General features: G+C 42.1%; 1 protein-coding gene across 1 annotated transcript; it reads right to left on the reverse strand.

Annotated features, from left to right (window-relative positions):
- Positions 1-1,019: 1,019 nt before the first annotated feature.
- On the reverse strand, positions 1,020-15,274 carry LOC136572417 (nicotinamide N-methyltransferase-like). The gene is made up of 4 exons (XM_066572955.1): positions 15,082-15,274; positions 13,405-13,612; positions 10,239-10,316; positions 1,020-3,385 (listed from the first exon to the last, which is right to left on the reverse strand). The coding sequence occupies exons 1-4, from the start codon at positions 15,230-15,232 to the stop codon at positions 2,941-2,943; spliced, it is 882 nt and encodes a 293-aa protein (XP_066429052.1). The 5' UTR covers positions 15,233-15,274; the 3' UTR covers positions 1,020-2,940.
- Between the last annotated feature and the right edge of the window lie 4,119 nt (positions 15,275-19,393).

Below are 19,393 nucleotides of genomic sequence, written 5' to 3' on the forward strand. Positions count from 1 at the left end.
AACTAGGGATGAGCGAGTATACTCGCTAAGGCACTACTCGCTCGAGTAATGTGCCTTAGATGAGTATCTCCCCGCTCGTCCCGAAAGATTCGGAGGCTGCCGCAGCTGACAGGTGAGTTGCGGCGGGGAGCGGGACAGAGCGGGCGGGAGAGAGGGAGAGAGAGAGATCTCCCTTCCGTTCCTCCCTGCTCTCCCCCGCAGCTCCCCGCCCCGCGGCGGCACCCGAATCTTTCGGGACGAGCGGGGAGATACTCGGCTAAGGCACATTACTCGAGCGAGTAGTGCCTTAGCGAGTATACTCGCTCATCCCTAGGTATAACACAGTGCGCTATACATAAATTGTTCATCTGTAGTCATGTGGACTGTGTGGTGAATAATCATCCAGTCCTGGCTGTAATTCTCCCATTTTGCTTTGCTTGATGTCCCAGTGGGATTGCAACATCATCACTGGCTCTACAAAAATCCTGTGTAGCTCAGCGGACTTGTACTTTCTGGACACATGCTACAAAGTGAGGTGTAGTGTCTTCGGCGCCATCTGTGCATTAGATGTACTCACTTTTCTGCTTCCTGTCTGCCAAGAAAGATCTTATTCTTTTTTTATTCCGATTTCTCTTCCACTATATTTTTTATATTACATATAGACAGGAAGTAGATTACTGAAAACAAGAAGTAAAACATTCAGCTAGAACCACTACGGGGCAGTTTCTTCTCACTAATATTATGTCTTCATCATACTGGATGAAAAAGGTTTTCTATTAACGACCACATACAGTAAAGGGTGTCGTGTTCTTATAGTGCTATCTGTAAAAGACGAACAGAGGCTCTTCCTGTGGTATGGCATCTCTGATATCTGTGACAGAGAGTCCAACATGTATATCATTTTGGATTCAACTAACTGATGCAATGACTTGATAGATATGCTGCATTATTGTTTACTATGTTTGGGCTGGGGGTGCAACTACTGTTTGAGGACCCCTAATACATTTCTTTGTCCATCAGTAAATACACAAAACACTGTATATGGCTGCACACAATTTATTGCAGTAAAGTTGCACATAAATAGACATAGACAATATTCTCATTCCAAGGATTCATCAGCAAAAAATAATAAAAACTTCTGACAGATTAGAACTTTTGTGGACAAGACAATAAAATAAAATTAAGAAATGATGTGTATGAGTTTACATGCTGCAGGCAAGTTCTACAAAAGGACATTTCACACTGGACGGAATTTGTCCACTCGCACATTTCTGCATCACAATGTTGTGGGATTTGAATTTTGAACCTGTTAAAATCCACAAGATTAAGTTCTGTAGAGGAAAAGCTTTCTGCTGCTGTTGAGGGATTGTTGATGTGGATTTTTAACATATGGGAGAAGTAATTCAGTGATTAAAGTCTGCGTAAAAAAAAAAGCATGACATTCTCTAGAATGCACAAAATCCGCACTAATTGATAAGCTCTGCCCTGCATCTAGTAGACAATTCCATCCTGTGTGAAAGGTCCCATAGATTTCTTAGCAAAGCTGCAATTAATCCTCAATCAAGTAACCATGTTATGTGCATATTTTAGTTCAAATTTGGTGTTTTGTATTGCAAAGGGTGGAATCCACTATGGGAATCTTTGACAAATCTGCAACAGGTTTGGTGATTGGCAGAGTAGACATTTTACATCATGCTCTGAATTCAACACAGATTTTTTAGCATCAGCATTGAAAATCCACAGCAACTCTGCAGCATGTCAATTCACCCTCAGGCTTCTTTCCTACGAGCGTATAGCGTCCGACGCTTTCACGTCCGAACGATATATACTTCCATCTGTGGCATAAAAGCTTGTGAATGGGTGCACAAATCTAATGTTTGTGCGCCCGTTCAGATGGCATGGGCCCAGTGCATATATGACGAGGCTGCCATGCCGTCGCCCCTTCCCTCCCTCTCGCAAGCTCACTTTCTCTCTCTCCTCCCCTCCAGCTGATCGCAATGGGAGGGGGCAGAATTTCAGCCCAAAAGATAGTTCCAAGTTACCTTTTGGCCCCAACATAAAAATGCCCGATGCTATATTGGCCGGCCAGGCGCTTTTACGTCACTGGAATACGACCATGTGATCTGATGCATTGGAACCCAATGCATCGGATCACAGCGTATATCGGCCGACCATGAAAACGGAGGGCCGATATATGCTCGTGGGAAAGAAGCCTCAGGGATATGTGCACACGGAGCGGAAATGCTGTGGAATGTCTGCAGCAGAAAATTCTGCTACAAATTCCACAGCATTTCTGCATCCAAACAGTCAAAATCCACACAATTTGTGTGATTTTTGATGCAAAATCAGATGCGTATCCACAGTAGCATTAGATGTTTAAATTCTACTGCTAATAGGAATACACATAGTGGTGGTGGGATCAACAGATATCCAGCGAAAATAGGGAAGTGCAAACTAATAAATGGACTGCTGTACTGCACATCAATGCTGTCCATGTAGATGCAAAACTGGATCTGGATTCAATGACCATGGCTTACGTCTAAACTCCTGACAACAGTGGACCATGTTATTCTTCGTTCCACAAAATACCAGAAGCAAACTGAAGCCTGTTGAATCCCATTGATCTCCGTTTCATCAGATATGGCAGAGATAACTGACGCCCAGGGGTTCTATTCTGATTGCATTTTCAGGATTTTAGATGTGATCCATGATGGATTCCCTGGATATAAGGTGATACATCATGTGAACAGGCCCTGCATAAGGGAATATTTTGCTGCTGTTCTTCTTGGAATAAAGCAAATATTCTTTATTCTGAGTACCTGCACTTAATGAAAGGGTTAATGTAAGTAGCAATTTTGTTACAGTATTTCTTTAATATTTGGCATAATAAATGGAAATATATTATATTGCTGCCTCTAGCAAAAGATAATAGCAGATAAGCTGACAGAAATACATGCATGACTATGAAATTTCCCTGGTCTGTGGCCCCCTCACTTTCTGGGCAACGATAAACATCCCCCCCTCATGATCTGCTTCGTCAGTGTTTATTACTCTATCAAACATCTCACAATGCTTAATAGCAAAACCTTCCTCACATAGCATCTTCCTATGGAAACTCTCATCACATGGTAAGTAGTGAAATGTTTCTTCTCCAACTTTAAAATAAGAAGAATTAAGATTTGATTGCATCATGAGAAATCCTTCAGGTTTGATTGCAGTGGAAATGTTCCTTAGGTTTCTTCTATATTCATCATGATTCCTGCTGATTGCTTCCAGAAACCACATACATGTGACAATGTCAGCTTTTGGCAGTGATAGCGCCTCTGCAGGGTTATCGTCACTGAGGTCCCATTTCAAAACCTTTATTTTTGCTCTTGTGGTTTCTTCCTCATCATCCGACTCATCACTGTAAGATATAAGCATTTGAAGACATAGATGATTAGCACTTACTGAATCAAAGTGCAGTTCTAGATCACATTCCTAAATCCTTAAAGGGGTTGTCTCACGCCGAAACGGTTTTTTTTTTATTCAATAGGCCCCCCATTCGGCGCGAGACAAACCCGATGCATGTTATAAAAAAAAAAAACGGGTAGTACTTACCCGAATCCACGCGCTGCGGTGACTTCTTCCTTCTTCTTACTTACCTTAGTAAGATGGCCGCCGGGATCTTCACTGTGCAGTCCATTGCCGATTCCAGCCTCCTGATTGGCTGGAATCGGCACACGTGACGGGGCGGAGCTACGAGGAGCCGCTCTTCGGCACGAGCGGCCCCATTCAGAAAACAGAAGACCGCACAGCGCAAGCGCATCTAAAATCGCCAGAAGAGGCGATTTTAGACGGATCCATGGAGACGAGGACGCCAGCAACGGAGCAGGTAAGTGAATAACTTCTGTATGGCTCATAATTAATGCACGATGTATATTACAAAGTGCATTAATATGGCCATACAGAAGTGTATAACCCCACATCCTTTCATGAGACAACCCCTTTAAGGGCGCCCACCCACTGGCGTTTGCGATTTTCGTGCGTGAAAAACACAGCGTTTCCGGCGCGCTTTTCGCTGCTTTTTCGCGGCATTTTCGCGGCTTTTTCCGTTAATTTACATTGACATTCATGGGTGCATTAAGAGAGAAATAAGGACACATATGCAACTGACAGTTCCTATGTTAAAAATTGCAACGGACTGAAAAAAAAAACGCCAGTGGACAGGAGTACATTCAAAACTAATTGCTCTTGAGAAAAAACGCAAAACGCAAAGGAAAAAAAATCGCCAGTGGGTGGGCGCCCTAAGTGTAGAAGCCATATGTTGCCTTTCTCTTATAAGCTTGGTCATTTCTGCTTAAGATTTCTCCTTCCTTTAAGGAGTTTTCTGACTAGTAAGTGATGGCATGCCGATAGGTCATGCCATTAGTTACTGATTAGGTTCTGACTGCCTGGAATGTTCTGCTGAGAAACCTGGCATTCATGGTGCTGGCATCCAGCAGAGGATTTACACAGCAACACAAAGATACACAAACTAGTGAAAATAACACAAACTTTCACTCCGAAGATGCAGATGTTTACTTCTTACACTTCAAGGCACAGGTTTTCTCAATACTGCTAGTGTTGTGACCTGGATTAGGGTCACTACAGTATTTCTGTGATTATTTCATGTTTAAAATCATGGTTATGATTGTGTGTCAAAAATAAGTTATATGCTTTTAATGTGCTTTTACATTCAACACTGTGTATTGTTCATTGACAGGTTTCCTTTCCTCTCAGGTTTAAGATTACCTAACAACAACCTAGGCAGTGTTTAGCCAGGTAGCCGGAAGATATAGGGCCTGTGATTGGAAGATGGGTTCCCTGTACAGGTTGACTTGGAGTAGAGAGATAAAAGGAAGAAGGTGGAGCCTCAGTCAGTCGGAGTCTGAAGAGAAATAAGTAACATCAAAAACAGCCAGTACAGTGGGAAGGAGAAAATAGATGTGTGAGTAGAAAAGTTTATTCACGTTGAAAGTATAGAAAGACAGCAAGAGGGACATGTTGAAAGTATAGAAAGACAGCAAGAGGGAAAAGTGGAGTAAAGGAGAAGATACAAAGAGAGAGAGAAACTAGAAAGATTATTATAGTAAAAGCCATGGAGAAAAGCTGGAAGATAAAGCAAAGTGTACAGATGTGTGCTCCTGTACTTATCCCTGGGAATGTCATGAAAAGGTCAATGGAGGAAAATGTAATTATCTATCTTTGAAACGTAATGCAAGTTCAATATTATGTCAGAAATGAAGAACTCTCTCAGCAATAAAATCTAATCATGCTTTCACTGTTAATCCTTACTACTAGAGTCCCTTCCCACCAACCTGACATCTGCACTGAGGTACCACACTACATGCTTTAGGGTAAAGGACATTTTTGTATTTTCCTTTTTTTATTAGGGAACCAATTACTGCCATTCAATGATGCCATTCAGTGATGTCATTGAATGACATCATTGGATGGCTGTAATTGGTTCATCGAGCGCTGGCTTCCATTGACTGAGGCAGCGCTCATGAACCAATCAGAGTAATCACTTTGTGAAGGTGGGGTATTCTGGCCCCGTCACCAACAAGAGATGTTCTGTTGGTGTTCAGGACTACACAGAAGACTGGAAGAGCGCTGGAGACCAGCAGGAGGGGCCCGGACGGTGCCTGCTAGGTGAATATAAGACACCCCCTGAAAATAAGCTTCTGTGCCTCTTTTGGGGCAAACATTAATATAAGACAGGGTCTTATTTTCATGGAAACATGGTATGTATGCAAAAATAGAGACCGAGCAATTAAGTTATATGAAAAAGAACCAAGCACAATTCAGAGCAGACAGCTATATACATCTTAAAGAGGCAAGATACTGATGCTGCTCAGTTTGGGGAAGTGGTGGTGCTCCCATCCCCATTCACTGGTTCTCCTTGATATATGCATGAAAAAACTAAAGATGCCTTGACGTTTGTCAATTATTATTAATGTCGTCCTGACTTTTTCATCGTATTTAGGTGTAATCCGTGATGGAAGGAAATTGCGGAGGTTTTGCTGCCTGGTTAAAAACCCCACAATCATAATGACATTATAGCTAGAGTATTTCACTTAAAGGTAAAAGCATTAATGGCATTGTTAACAAGGGGACATTTGTTTGGAAAAGTGTGTTGTTTTATGTATTCTGTTGAATGGTAAAAGAGGGGTCTTCCTCATATCCACATTTTGTTGTGGCTAGAGCAACTCATTTCTCCAAACAAAATAGATGATCTTATCTGTGTGGAGATACCAAAACCCAAAAAAGATCCTCTCCTTCATGAAATTATCAAGGCCAATACGATCCATGAGCCTTGCGGTAATTTAAACACCAATGCACCCCGTATAAAAGAAGGTCGCTACAGCAAAAAGTATCGTTGACCCCTCCTTAAAGAAACTCAAACAGGAGACAACGCATACCCCCAGTACCAGTAAAGAGTTCTGAAGGACAGTGGTTTCACCTTTAAAATTAATAGTGTAACTCTTATTTTCTTGTACTTTCACATACATTTGTTTCCCATATTAAGGGTGAGCACCCACTGGCGTTTTTTTACCTGCGTTTTGCGTTTTGCGTTTTGCGTTTTTCCTGCACAGGCATAGAGATAACATGTGTTCCTGTCCACTGGCGTTTTTTTTGCATTGCGTTTGCGTTTTTAACATAGGAACTGTCAGTTGCATATGTGTCCTTATTTTTCTCCATGGAAATTAATGGCAAAGCCGCGAAAACGCCGCGAAAACGCCGCGAAAAACGCCGCGGAAAACGCGCGGACAAAACACGGGACACGCGGCGAAAACGCTGCGTTTTTTTCCCGCGGGAAACGCAAACGCCAGTGGGTGCTCGCCCTTAGAAAGGAGAAAACGTGGAATTGATGCTGATGCCTGGCCAGAAGTAAAAAGGGATCAAGCTTTGGGCAGAGTGTACACCCTCCACCCCAATAATGCTGAGTTCTATAATCTTAGTCTTCTACTTCATGAAATTAGAGGTCCAACATCATTCTTGGATTTGATGACTGTTAATGGTATTGTTCGCCCAACATAAAAATCAGTCTGTAAGGCTTTAGGCTTGCTAGAGGATGACAAGCACTAAAATGCCACTATGGAAGAAGATTTTCTTTGTGATTCTCCATTCAGACTACAGGATCTTTTCTCAGTGTAGTTGGGAAAAATACAAGGATATTATGTTGGAGGACATAAAGCATCATATAGTGTCAGTATTACAAGAAAATGTTCACCACATTATGTATGAAATTTATAATAAATGCCTGATTTCTATTAAAGATGCAGTGTTGTCTTTGGGAGGACAATGTTTAGAACATTATGGCTTACCCCAACCTACAAGATGCAATGCAGTCTTACAAAATAGAGTTTACCTTAAAGAGATCAGTTATGGCACAATTTTCTTGGCACAAGTAGTGTCTCATAATTTACTACTAGCCAGAATATTGAAAGATCGTGGATTAGCCTTGGCCTCTTCTAGCATTGCTGCCACATAACAAGATGGAGGTAAAACAGCTCATTCTGCTTTTCAACTACCCTTAAATCTGATGCATGTAGAGATACTTCTGTGCAATATATTAAGGCAGAATAATATGGTGCAGGTGCTAAAAGAGACTAACCTAATAGTATGGAATGAATATACTATGGCTCATAAAGGTGGAGTTGAACCGTTCAGTAGAACACTGAAAGTTGTAAGAGTAAATGATGGCTTAATGGGGGTGTAATTGTTTGCTTAACTGCAGACTTTCTGAAAACTTTACTAGTCGTGCCCAAGGGAACACAAGCCGAAAAAGTAAGGCCATGTTTAAAATTTTCATATTTGTGGCCTCATATTCGGAAGCTCACCTTAAAGGGGTTGTCCCGCGGCAGCAAGTGGGTCTATACACTTCTGTATGGCCATATTAATGCACTTTGTAATGTACATTGTGCATTAATTATGAGCCATACAGAAGTTATCAGAAGTTTTTCACTTACCTGTTCCATTGCTAGCGTCCTCGTTTCCATGGAGCCGTCTAATTTTCAGCGTCTAATCGCCGGATTAGACGCCCTTGCGCAGTCCGGTCTTCTTCTTTTCTCAATGGGGCCGCTCGTGCCGGAGAGTGGCTCCTTGTAGCTCCGCCCCGTCACGTGCCGATTCCAGCCAATCAGGAGGCTGGACTCGGCAATGGACCGCACAGAAGCCCTGCGGTCCACCGAGGGAGAAGATCCCGGCGGCCATCTTCAGCAGGTAAGTAAGAAGTCACCGGAGCGCGGGGATTCAGGTAAGCGCTGTCCGGTGTTCTTGTTTAACCCCTGCATCGGGGTTGTCTCGCGCCGAACGGGGGGGCTGTTGAAAAAAAAAAACCCCCGCTTTGGCGCGGGACAACCCCTTTAATAACAAATGAGAGTTCTCTTAAGAGGTGACGCTTCCGATGGTCATTTTTCAGAGATGTTACTTAAAATAGACAGAGGAAACTCTACACTTGAAGGCAAGATCATCATAACACCAAGCTTTGCCATAGTGGTAACATCTTTTACAGAATTGACTGGTAAGGTGTACCCCAACAACTTTGGCTTCAAAGCGAAGCCCATAAATTTGTTATGTGAGCCTGTGATTTAAACTCCCAATAATGACAAAGCAGCTTCTATTAATAATATTTTGTTGAAATTATTTGAAGGAGAAGAATTGCAGTATAAGGGCGAGCACCCACTGGCGTTTTTTTACCTGCGTTTTGCGTTTTGCGTTTTTCCTGCACAGGCATAGAGATAACATGTGTTCCTGTCCACTGGCGTTTTTTTTGCGTTGCGTTTGCGTTTTTAACATAGGAACTGTCAGTTGCATATGTGTCCTTATTTTTCTCCTAATGCACCCATGAAAGTCAATGGAAATTAATGGAAAAGCCGCGAAAACGCCGCGAAAAACGCGCGGAAAAATCGCGGGAAGCGCGGCGAAAACGCTGTGTTTTTTTCCCGCGGAAAACGCAAACGCCAGTGGGTGCTCGCCCTCAGTCTATAGATTCACTACTACAAACTGATGACGCAGAAAACTATACCATGAAATTCCTAAACACCCTCAACCCAGCCGGTCTTCCCCCGCACAACCTCAATCTTAAGATTAGCACACCAGTTATGTTACTAAGGAACCTAAACCCTCCAAAATTATGTAATGGCACAGACTGCAAAAAATGTACTCCATCAAAATGTTATCAAGGCCACAGTAATCACTGGGTGTGCTAAAAGGGAAACTGTATCCGTACCACAAATACCGTTAATACCCACTGAGTACCCATTTGAGCTCAATAGACTGCAGTTCCCCCTGAAGGTCTGCTTTGCAATGACGATCAATAAATCACAGAGGTGATCATTGAAGGCACCTGAAAGAGACTTGAGAGAGGGCTGTTTTTTACATGGTCAGATCTTTGTGCCCTGTTCCAGAGTGAGTTCCACTAGCAGTCTGGTGATCCTTGCACCTGAAGGTAATACTACAAATGGAGTTTACAAAGAGGTCCTTCACTAAACAGGATTTATACAGCTATTATGAGAATGGTTTATATAATAAAGAAACACCAAAGATATATAATAAAGAAAGATAAATGTTTATAACTTAAAGGAGATGTCCCGCGCCGAAACGGGTTTTTTTTTTTTTTAACCCCCCCCCCCGTTCGGCGCGAGACAACCCCGATGCAGGGGTTAAAAAACCCACCCGCACAGCGCTTACCTGAATCCCGGCGGTCCGGCGTCTTCATACTCACCTGCTGAAGATGGCCGCCGGGATCCTCTGTCTTCATGGACCGCAGGGCTTCTGTGCGGTCCATTGCCGATTCCAGCCTCCTGATTGGCTGGAATCGGCACGTGACGGGGCGGAGCTACACGGAGCTACACGGAGCCCCATAGAGAAGAGGAGAAGACCCGGACTGCGCAAGCGCGGCTAATTTGGCCATCGGAGGGCGAAAATTAGTCGGCACCATGGAGACGAGGACGCCAGCAACGGAGCAGGTAAGTATAAAACTTTTTATAACTTCTGTATGGCTCATAATTAATGCACAATGTACATTACAAAGTGCATTATTATGGCCATACAGAAGTGTATAGACCCACTTTCTGCCTCGGGACAACCCCTTTAAGTTAATTAGCGATGGTTTAGCAGCATAATAATTATAAAGATAGTTACAATTTGTATAATCTAAAAAGCAAAATACAAATTTATCGATGATGAAGTTGCGGGCAAAAGGTAGTACATCTATATAGGGATGAACGTACCTCCTCTGCAGCTGGTTTGGTTGATCCAAGGGAGAGGGAGAGCCTGGGCTTTTCGGTCCAGTAGGGTAGCCAAGTGTCCTGAAAGTAATTTTTTTCTAATAAGTGGAGGAGGGAAATTGGGTAGAATAAAAGAAACATCCTACAGTTATCTGTTTTTCTTCCTTTGCCACTGCAGTCTATGCCACTTTAGAGCCATAATGATTTCTAAATTGCAGGGATCGGGTGGCAAGTACATGTTACCTCTGTGTCTGATCTCTGGTCTCACCAACACTAATTAGCCACAGTGATCAAATATGCTTGCAGTAGTTTTATTGGTACTATTTGGTAATTCTTAAAACTCTGATTGCTTTTTATCCCCATTTTGTTTTACATCTTTTAACTTTTTTGTTTAAGTGGTTATTTCAAGATTGATTTTTGTCACCCATCTACAGAAATGACTATATAAGGGCGAGCACCCACTGGCGTTTTTTTACCTGCGTTTTGCGTTTTGCGTTTTTCCTGCACAGGCATAGAGATAACATGTGTTCCTGTCCACTGGCGTTTTTTTTGTGTTGCGTTTGCGTTTTTAACATAGAAACTGTCAGTTGAATATGTGTCCCTATTTTTCTCCTAATGCACCCATGAATGTCAATGGAAATTAACGGAAAAACCGCGAAAACGCCGCGAAAAACGCCGCGAAAAACGCGCGAAAAAACCGCGGGAAACGCGGCGAAAACGCTGCGTTTTTTTCCTGCGGAAAACGCAAACGCCAGTGGGTGCTCGCCCTAAGTTTGATGAGTAGGGGATTGAACTTCATTAAGAACAATTTTTCTATAATACAATGCAACACAGTACTTCAGTATTGCAGCATATTACAGCAGACTATTATACCCTGTCTGTGGCAGGGCCTAGTAGGCCATAATAGATGGCAGGTGCAGGGAACATTTTCTGGTGGCTTAGCAACCCATCAGCACTCGACAATCACATTGCGGGGTACCCACTCCTAATATTAACCTTTGGGATGCCACGCTCACTAAAGGGATAAATAGCTAAGATCAGCACTTAACCTAGCCATTAGAGATGGAGTCTCACTTTCATCAAATAACTAAGCTCCTGCTCCTCCCAGCATAAGACATCCATGTTGGCATATGGACCTTATCAATGCGTTAAGGAAGGGCTCATCTGTATTTATAGAGTGGGAAATTTTCCCAATATACTTTATTCAGATGTATCTAACTCATCCTTATAGTCACCTTATATCCAACAGATCCTAATATTTACTGTATATCCTCAATTATCTGTAAATGGTAGTAAGTGTTTCCATTTTTTGACCCATAATCAATACATTAGTGACAGCTTAGCAAAAAGTTTGAAAGGCTGCAACTCACATTACAACCACTGAGTGGTCACACATGGACATATATAGCATAGAAATCTCCCAACAGAGTATCATGAAATCATGATTATTTTTTTTTCAAAGCTGATCATCTCATGCCGCACATCTTGGGAAATGTTAAGCCAAGAGAAAAGTGAAGAAAAAAAGACATTTCTACATCTAGAGGGAAGGAATAATAAAGTCTGAACAAAACTTCATACTTTTCCCTTCTGTTAAATCCAATCATTTGTTTCATAAATTATGTAAAAAAAACCCACAAAAAATGTATCAAAACTACAGGTGTGAATGCAGCCTAAGGCCAGCTTCATATGGGCACAAGCATATTTCTGCCATGCAAACACACGGCATATTTCCACTGCCGATATGTGCTTACACTCACGTTTTTCTACCACATGTTTAGGCATAGATGCGCCTGAGTATGCAGGTTTTCTGCGTAAGTTGCACGCTTTTACTCAAACTCATTGATTTCAAAGGGCTCTTGCACTGCGCAAATCCGCACAAAATAGAGAATGTCACATTTTTTCGCATGACCGAAAAGCGAGTAAAATTTTCACATGTGAATGAATCCATTGAGATCAATGGGCTCTTTTCACTGCTATTACATTAGAATAATCGCTAAAGTATTGCCTCCCAAGAACCATAACAATATCAGCAAATTATGAACCCATATAAGTAAAAAAAAAAATAGAAAACCTCTTAGGGTGGTCTCACGAGCAGTTTTTTTAAATAAAAAAAAAGAACTTTTAAGTAACATTTTTGTCTCATTTTTCTAAGGCAAAAATGCAGCTGCCAGATGTTAGCTGGAAGTGAAATAAATATTTAAAAAGCATCACAAACAGTGCAGTTTGTTTTTTGCTTATACATGGTTTGAGGGCGAGCACCCACTGGCGTTTTTTTACCTGCGTTTTGCGTTTTTCCTGCACAGGCATAGAGATAACATGTGTTCCTGTCCACTGGCGTTTTTTTTGCGTTGCGTTTTTAACATAGGAACTGTCAGTTGCATATGTGTCCTTATTTTTCTCCTAATGCACCCATGAAAGTCAATGGAAATTAATGGAAAAGCCGCGAAAACGCCGCGAAAAACGCGCGGAAAAATCGCGGGAAACGCGGCGAAAACGCTGCGTTTTTTTCCCGCGGAAAACGCAAACGCCAGTGGGTGCTCGCCCTTATGGTTCTGGGATCAGTGTTTTTTTTCTTCAAATGTGACAGCTGGCAGGTTTGGCATTTTGTCAGGTAATTTTGCATAGGCTTCTCTAGAGGGGCCTCATGTAGCGCAGAGTGTTAAGGCAGCAGTATGCAGTCCTAAGCTCTCGCTCATGACCTGAAGGTTGCAAGTTCAATCTCAGCATGGTTCAGGCAGCCAGCTCAAGGTAGCCTTCCAAGGTCAGTAAAATGAGTACCCAGGTAGCTGGGTGTTAATAGATGAATTACCTGAAAGTGCTGTGGAAAAGTTGGTGCTTTACAAATAACTAGTCCCTCTATAGTACATGCAAAACACCAGTAAAAACAGATATACCAGTTAGAAAATGCTGCATCTTTTGTATACATGTTAGGGTATAAAAAAGTGTCTGAAGGAAGCCCAATGGATGTACAGATATAGCAGCACCTCACACAATTTTTGGAATAGCCCGGCTGGCACGCTATGATATTTGTATTGTATGGTTACTACTATTCAATTTGAATGTTAGCCACAATACACAAACAGCATAGCTACGCCAAGCAGCGTCACATTAGTACTGTTCCATCGGTACTCGGTCACATGAGGGAAAATTGGACAGAATAATAATAAACCTTATTCCTTTGAATTCCTTTAGGAACCCTGCAGTATGAGACCAATCACAGGCATCCGGGTGTTTATTCAGCCATTTTTCTATTTCCTGCACTCCGTTATCATTTATTTGTACAAGTGTAATGTTTTCTACAAAGTCCTTTATTGGAAAAAGATGAATAAGAATGGGAACGTGGCAGAAATCAATCAGGGTTTTTCCAGTAGCAATACCTATGGATGAAGAGAGATACGTCTAAGAAGTATATTACAATTATCATTTATTTGAAGAATCATCAAGTTCTGTCAGACCTTTCTCTTAATGACTACATCACTACAGCAGTCTGCAGAGCTACTGATAGGGTAAAGAATACTGAAACTCAATGGATCGCATTTGAATGATCCGAGTACATGTGGAGCCATTTGTGGAGCCATAGCAGTCAAGATATCCATAATGTTAGTATGAACAGAAGTTACTTGTAAGGCATTTACTTTGGGGACTTACTTTTTTTCTGATTTGGTTAATTATGTCATTACTTGGGGTTGCCTAAGAGCTGTGATCAAAAAAGCAGTGTCTTTCAAAACTCATCTGTGCTTTGACTTGTTATCACATGGTCTCCATATTTTATAATTTTATGGATTTTTTCTAATAAAAGAAGTGTTTGTTGTTGCTATTCAAGCCATTTGACTCATGGTGAGCCTGAGCACCTGAGAACCTTCAAGCCAAGCCGGGGTAAATATTGCCTACTAACCAGATAAAGATAACGTTGTATTATGTATCTTGGAATCTAAGATCAGACAACATTGGGGCAAAGCAAGGATAATGCAGAATAACAAAGTAAGAGTTATTTGCCAGTTGAATCTTCTGCACCCGATCTCCACTGCTACATGACGGTCTTGGTTTACAGGGTTGTACCGCTACAGCCAGTCAGTAACAACAGTAGTACAGCAGTACATAGCTAAGACCAGAGATTGGCTGCCACTGAAGTCATTACTAGAGCCCTGCAAACAAAGACCAGCACAGAGCAGTAGAGAAGTGGGGCTCGAGTGGCAAAAGATTCAACTGGAAAGTATCTATGTGTTTATATACTTGTCCCAATGTTGTCTGATCTCAGATAACCTCTTTATATGGTTATTCTCTTTTTATTAGAAGTTTCACTGTAATAATAAGCTGATCACAGAATGTCACACTTTTGGGATTGCCAGCAATCCAGCAATCATTTGTAATCTGTAGAGTGCTAAATGTTCATTTCCCCTGCAGCACCACCACAGGGGAAATGAAGGATTACATGGTGCTCATTGAAGTACATGGGATGTCCTTGTAATGCAAAGACATGCTGAGTCCTCCAGAGAGAAATTGACATTGTTTGTAGCTGCTTCCCATTCCCAAGTTACGGAGGTCCTGAATGGGGGACGCTCTGAAATACTCAAGAATTCTATAATGTCGCAATTGAAAATCGGTTTCTAATCCACATGCCTCCTTCAAATAAAAACAAAAACAAAGTCCTAATAGAGAAGAGATAAGGAGATTATATATGTGCATCTGAAAATTAAAAATGGTTTCCAAAAGGAACTAGATGAGCCTGAGTATTTCATGTAATGTCAGTGCCTCACACATATCCACACTGTTGTATCTAATTGATTGTCAGAATGGTATACTTTATGAGTAATGACTTACAATAATAAGTTCTTGCTGTACTTACCAGTACTAAATGCTTTGTAAACTGATCGTATCCGACTTATAGTTGATTCCATAAAAATTGAGTATGGAACATGTGGAGAAAAGAATTGCTTTATTAGATTCTGGTGGTCAACCGCATCAATACCGTAGACCTTCTTACAGCTGGAGCTCATGTTGCGTCTGTTTTCTTAGCAGATTAGTAATGTTGGGAAATTACCAATACTCTTATAGATAATTTCATTAGGTCCCTCCTTTATAAATATCACATTTGTTTGTTTTTGTGTCATTCGATCTCACATGTCTTACCTACAGGCAGGAAGGATGTAAGCAGGATCTTAGGGATGACATTACAATAATGATGACTAGCATTGCAAGGCAACAGTGCTAAATATTGAGCCACATTTATTGAAGAAGCACCATCACGCTTTATGTTGGTTCAGGAGGACTAATTACTCCTATTATTTTTACTCATATTCATGATTCTTTTTTTTTTAAATTGGGTCAGTCACTCCCAATCTGAATATTTTAATAAGTGCTCAACACTGTTTACAAGGTTTGCTGTTTGGAAAGAGTTACTCCTATTAACCACTTAAGGAAATTGCCTAGTTTAGCAAGTTAATGACACAGTGATTTTTAAAGATTTTCATACATATAATACATGCATAACTTTGGGAGATGACGGAGATGTTTGCCATTTTGTATGTGTATTTTCTGTTGTTCAGCTATGTAGATCTAAGGGCTCCCACCAACTGGCGTTTTTTTCTCCACTGCGCTGCGAGAGTAAGTGAAAACGACGCAGCGATATCGCCAGTCTTTTCAATGGGGCCAGCGGCAGCAGCACTAGCCCCATTGAAAAGATATGGAGAAGTCCGCGGCATGCTATTCCGTTGCTTTCAATGGGACCGGCACTGCTGCCGATCCCATTAAAAACAGTGTTTTCTGACAAGCCCTGCAGAATGATTATTGGAGAAGGGCTTGAAATAGAAGCCCTTCGCCGATAATCATCAAAAAGTGGTTAACAAAATAATAAAAAAGTTACTCACCTCTCCTACTGTCAGCCACATCCTCCTGCTGGCTCCCCGGCACTGCTACTGAGCTCTTTCAGCAGACGGGGATTTAAAAATCCCCGCCTACTGAAAGGGCTGTGCAGATTGGCTGAGGGCTCAGCCAATAGCTAAGGACTTCTGCCACAGCTGTGACAGCTGTCACAGCTGTAATAGAGGATTCCTTCATCCCCGCGGTCCCCGCGGGGATGAAGGAAACTCCTGCCACAGCTGTCGCAGCTGTGGCAGAAGTTCGTGGCATTCTCCATATCTTTTCAATGGGGCTAGCGCTGCTGCCGCTGGCCCCATTGAAAAGACTGGCGATATCATAGCGATATCCCAGCGATTTTGAGATATCTTCTGCATTTTTCTCGCACTGCGATGCGAGACTTTAACTTTAGAATCGCATCGCAGTGGAGAAAAAAACGCCAGTGGGTGGGTGCCCTAAGATGGAGGACATCTTGTGTAAGAAACCCTCCACCATATATAATGCATTGTTTACATAAACAGAGTAAACTGGTCTTTTATCAGCAGAAGAAACTAGCACAGAATCTTCAAGGGCGAAGAACACACGCAGACTGGCATCAGAACAATTGAATTAGCAGATCTCAGCCACAGGCGTCAACAGAAACGTATCAGTCTTTGCACTTTCAAAGAAAACCAGTTTGAAGTAAATACTAATTGTCCCATATAGCAAAATCTGTACTGAGCATGTCTGTTAATATCCTTCCACTTCTTCAAATCAAAATATTACATCGTAACTACCCCAAAGAGAATGACCTATCAGCACACAAAATATTGCAATGTATCTGAATGTCCCTGCTTCCTTTGTTTGAATGCTATATGAGGGCTCAGTCACACGAGCAGAGATCCGCGGGTATTTCTGCGCGGAAAAGCGCCCGCATCGAATGCGGACGAAAATCCGCATGACCAGGTCCATTGCGAGCCATATGTTCTTTCTCTGGCAGGTGTGGATTTCTGTCCACACCTGTGGTGCGGGTGTTTTTCCGCACTGAAATACGTGTGGATCTCCGCTCGTGTGACTGAGCCCTAAAACTTTTCCTGCCAAAATAAAGGCAGATTTCCTGTGGTATGCACACTATAATGCATGTCTTTCATTGGGTTCTCCGAGCTTGTATTTCTCATATCTAATATGGCACACAACATATATCAAATAGCGCAAAATGCACTAAAATACCTTTGATTTAATTTTTGGTCAGTACGATCACGATATTAAAACTCATTTTACTTATCTATATATATATAAAGACTAAAGATGAGCGAACACCAAAATGTTCGGGTTCGCGTTATTCGAAACGAACTTCCCGCGATGTTCGGGTGTTCGTTTCGAATAACGAACCCCATTGAAGTCAATGGGCGACCGGAACATTTTTGTATTTCGCCGATGCTCGCTAAGGTTTTCATGTGTGAAAATCTTGGCAATTCAAGAAAATGATGGGAATGACACAGCAAGTTCTCCTCTGCCACAGCTGTAACAGCTGTGGCAGAGAAGAACGATGTTAGCCCATTGAATTCAATGGAGCCGTCAATACAGCCGACTCCACTGAATGCAATGGGCTGCCGGCGATCGCGGGATGAATTGTCGGAAAGGGGTTAAATATGTAAGCCCTTTCCTGCAATTCATCCAGAAATGTGTAAAAATAAAAAATATATATATACTCACCTGGTGCCGGCAGACGGAGTTCAGCGCGGCAGGCTGCAGTTCTCCTGAACTGCTCTGAACAGCTGTGAGTAGTATTCAGCAGCCGGGGATTTAAAATCCCCGCCTGCTGAATAAGATGCCTCTGAATGGTCACAGCCTGACCAATCAGAGGCCAGCCCTCACTCACACCCATTCATGAATTCATGAATGGGTGAGTGAGGGCTGGCCTCTGATTGGTCAGGCTGTGACCATTCAGAGGCATCTTATTCAGCAGGCGGGGATTTTAAATCCCCGGCTGCTGAATACTACTCCCAGCTGTTCAGAGCAGTTCAGGAAAACTGCAGCCTGCCGCGCTGAACTCCGTCTGCCGGCACCAGGTGAGTATATATATATTTTTTATTTTTACACATTTCTGGATGAATTGCAGGAAAGGGCTTACATATTTAACCCCTTTCCGACAATTCATCCCGCGATCGCCGGCAGCCCATTGCATTCAGTGGAGTCGGCTGTATTGCCGGTTCCATTGAATTCAATGGGCAAACATCGTTCTTCTCTGTCACAGCTGTGGCAGAGAAGAAGGATTTGTCTTCTATATGTTCTCAATGGGGTTGGCGCTGCTGCCGCCGGCCCCATTGAGCGCATATAGAAAAGATTTCTCAGGGAAGAAAGTTAAAGTAACCCGAACATCCGAACATCGTGTGGTGTTCGTTACGAATAACGAACATCCCGAACACCCTAATATTCGCCCGAGCATCAAGCTCGGACGAGTACGTTCGCTCATCTCTGATAAAGACGAAAGCCCTCACTGACTCACTCACTGATTCACTGACTGACTCGCCACTAATTCTCCAACTTTCCGATGTCGCAGAAACATGACATTTGGAAAGAGCATAGATTATGTCCAAAATAAAAAAGTAAAGAGGTCCCAACTCGATTATTTAATTCTAGCGCAAAAGAATTAGCATTGAAATTTAACGTACATAATCTAAATCTCTCACTTCCCAATGTCATAGAAACTTAAAATTTGGCACAAGCATTGATTGTGTCATAAATAGGAAAAGTTAATGGGTCCCAACTCGATTGTTCATTTCTAGCGCAAAAGAACTAGCATCCAAATTTTACGTACCAAATCTAATTCTCTCACTTCTTGGTGTAATAGAAAGTTGAAATTTGCCACAAGCATTGATTGCGTCATAAATAGGAAAAGCTAATGGGTCCCAACTAGAGATGAGCGAGTATACTCGTCCGAGCTTGATGCTAGTTCGAGTATTAGGGTGCTCGAGATGCTCGTTACTCGAGACGAGCACCACACGGTACTCGTCTCGATTAAACGAGCACTGACCATTGAATTCAATGAAGTCGGCAATACAGCCGGCTCTATTGAAAGCAATGGGCTGCCAGCGATTGCGGGGTGAATTGTCGGGAAGAGCTTAAATATATAAGCCCTTCCCTGCAATTCATCTAAAAATGTGTAAAAATAAAAAATATATATATACTCACCTGGTCCCGGCAGAACGATGTTAGCCCATTGATCGCGGGATGAATTGTCGGGAAGGGGTTAAATATATAAGCCCTTCCCTGCAATTCATCCAGAAATGTGTAAAAATAAAAAATATATACATTCTCAC

The sequence above is a fragment of the Eleutherodactylus coqui genome, chromosome 7 (assembly GCF_035609145.1).
Source record: "Eleutherodactylus coqui strain aEleCoq1 chromosome 7, aEleCoq1.hap1, whole genome shotgun sequence".
Taxonomy (NCBI): Eukaryota; Metazoa; Chordata; class Amphibia; order Anura; family Eleutherodactylidae; genus Eleutherodactylus; species Eleutherodactylus coqui.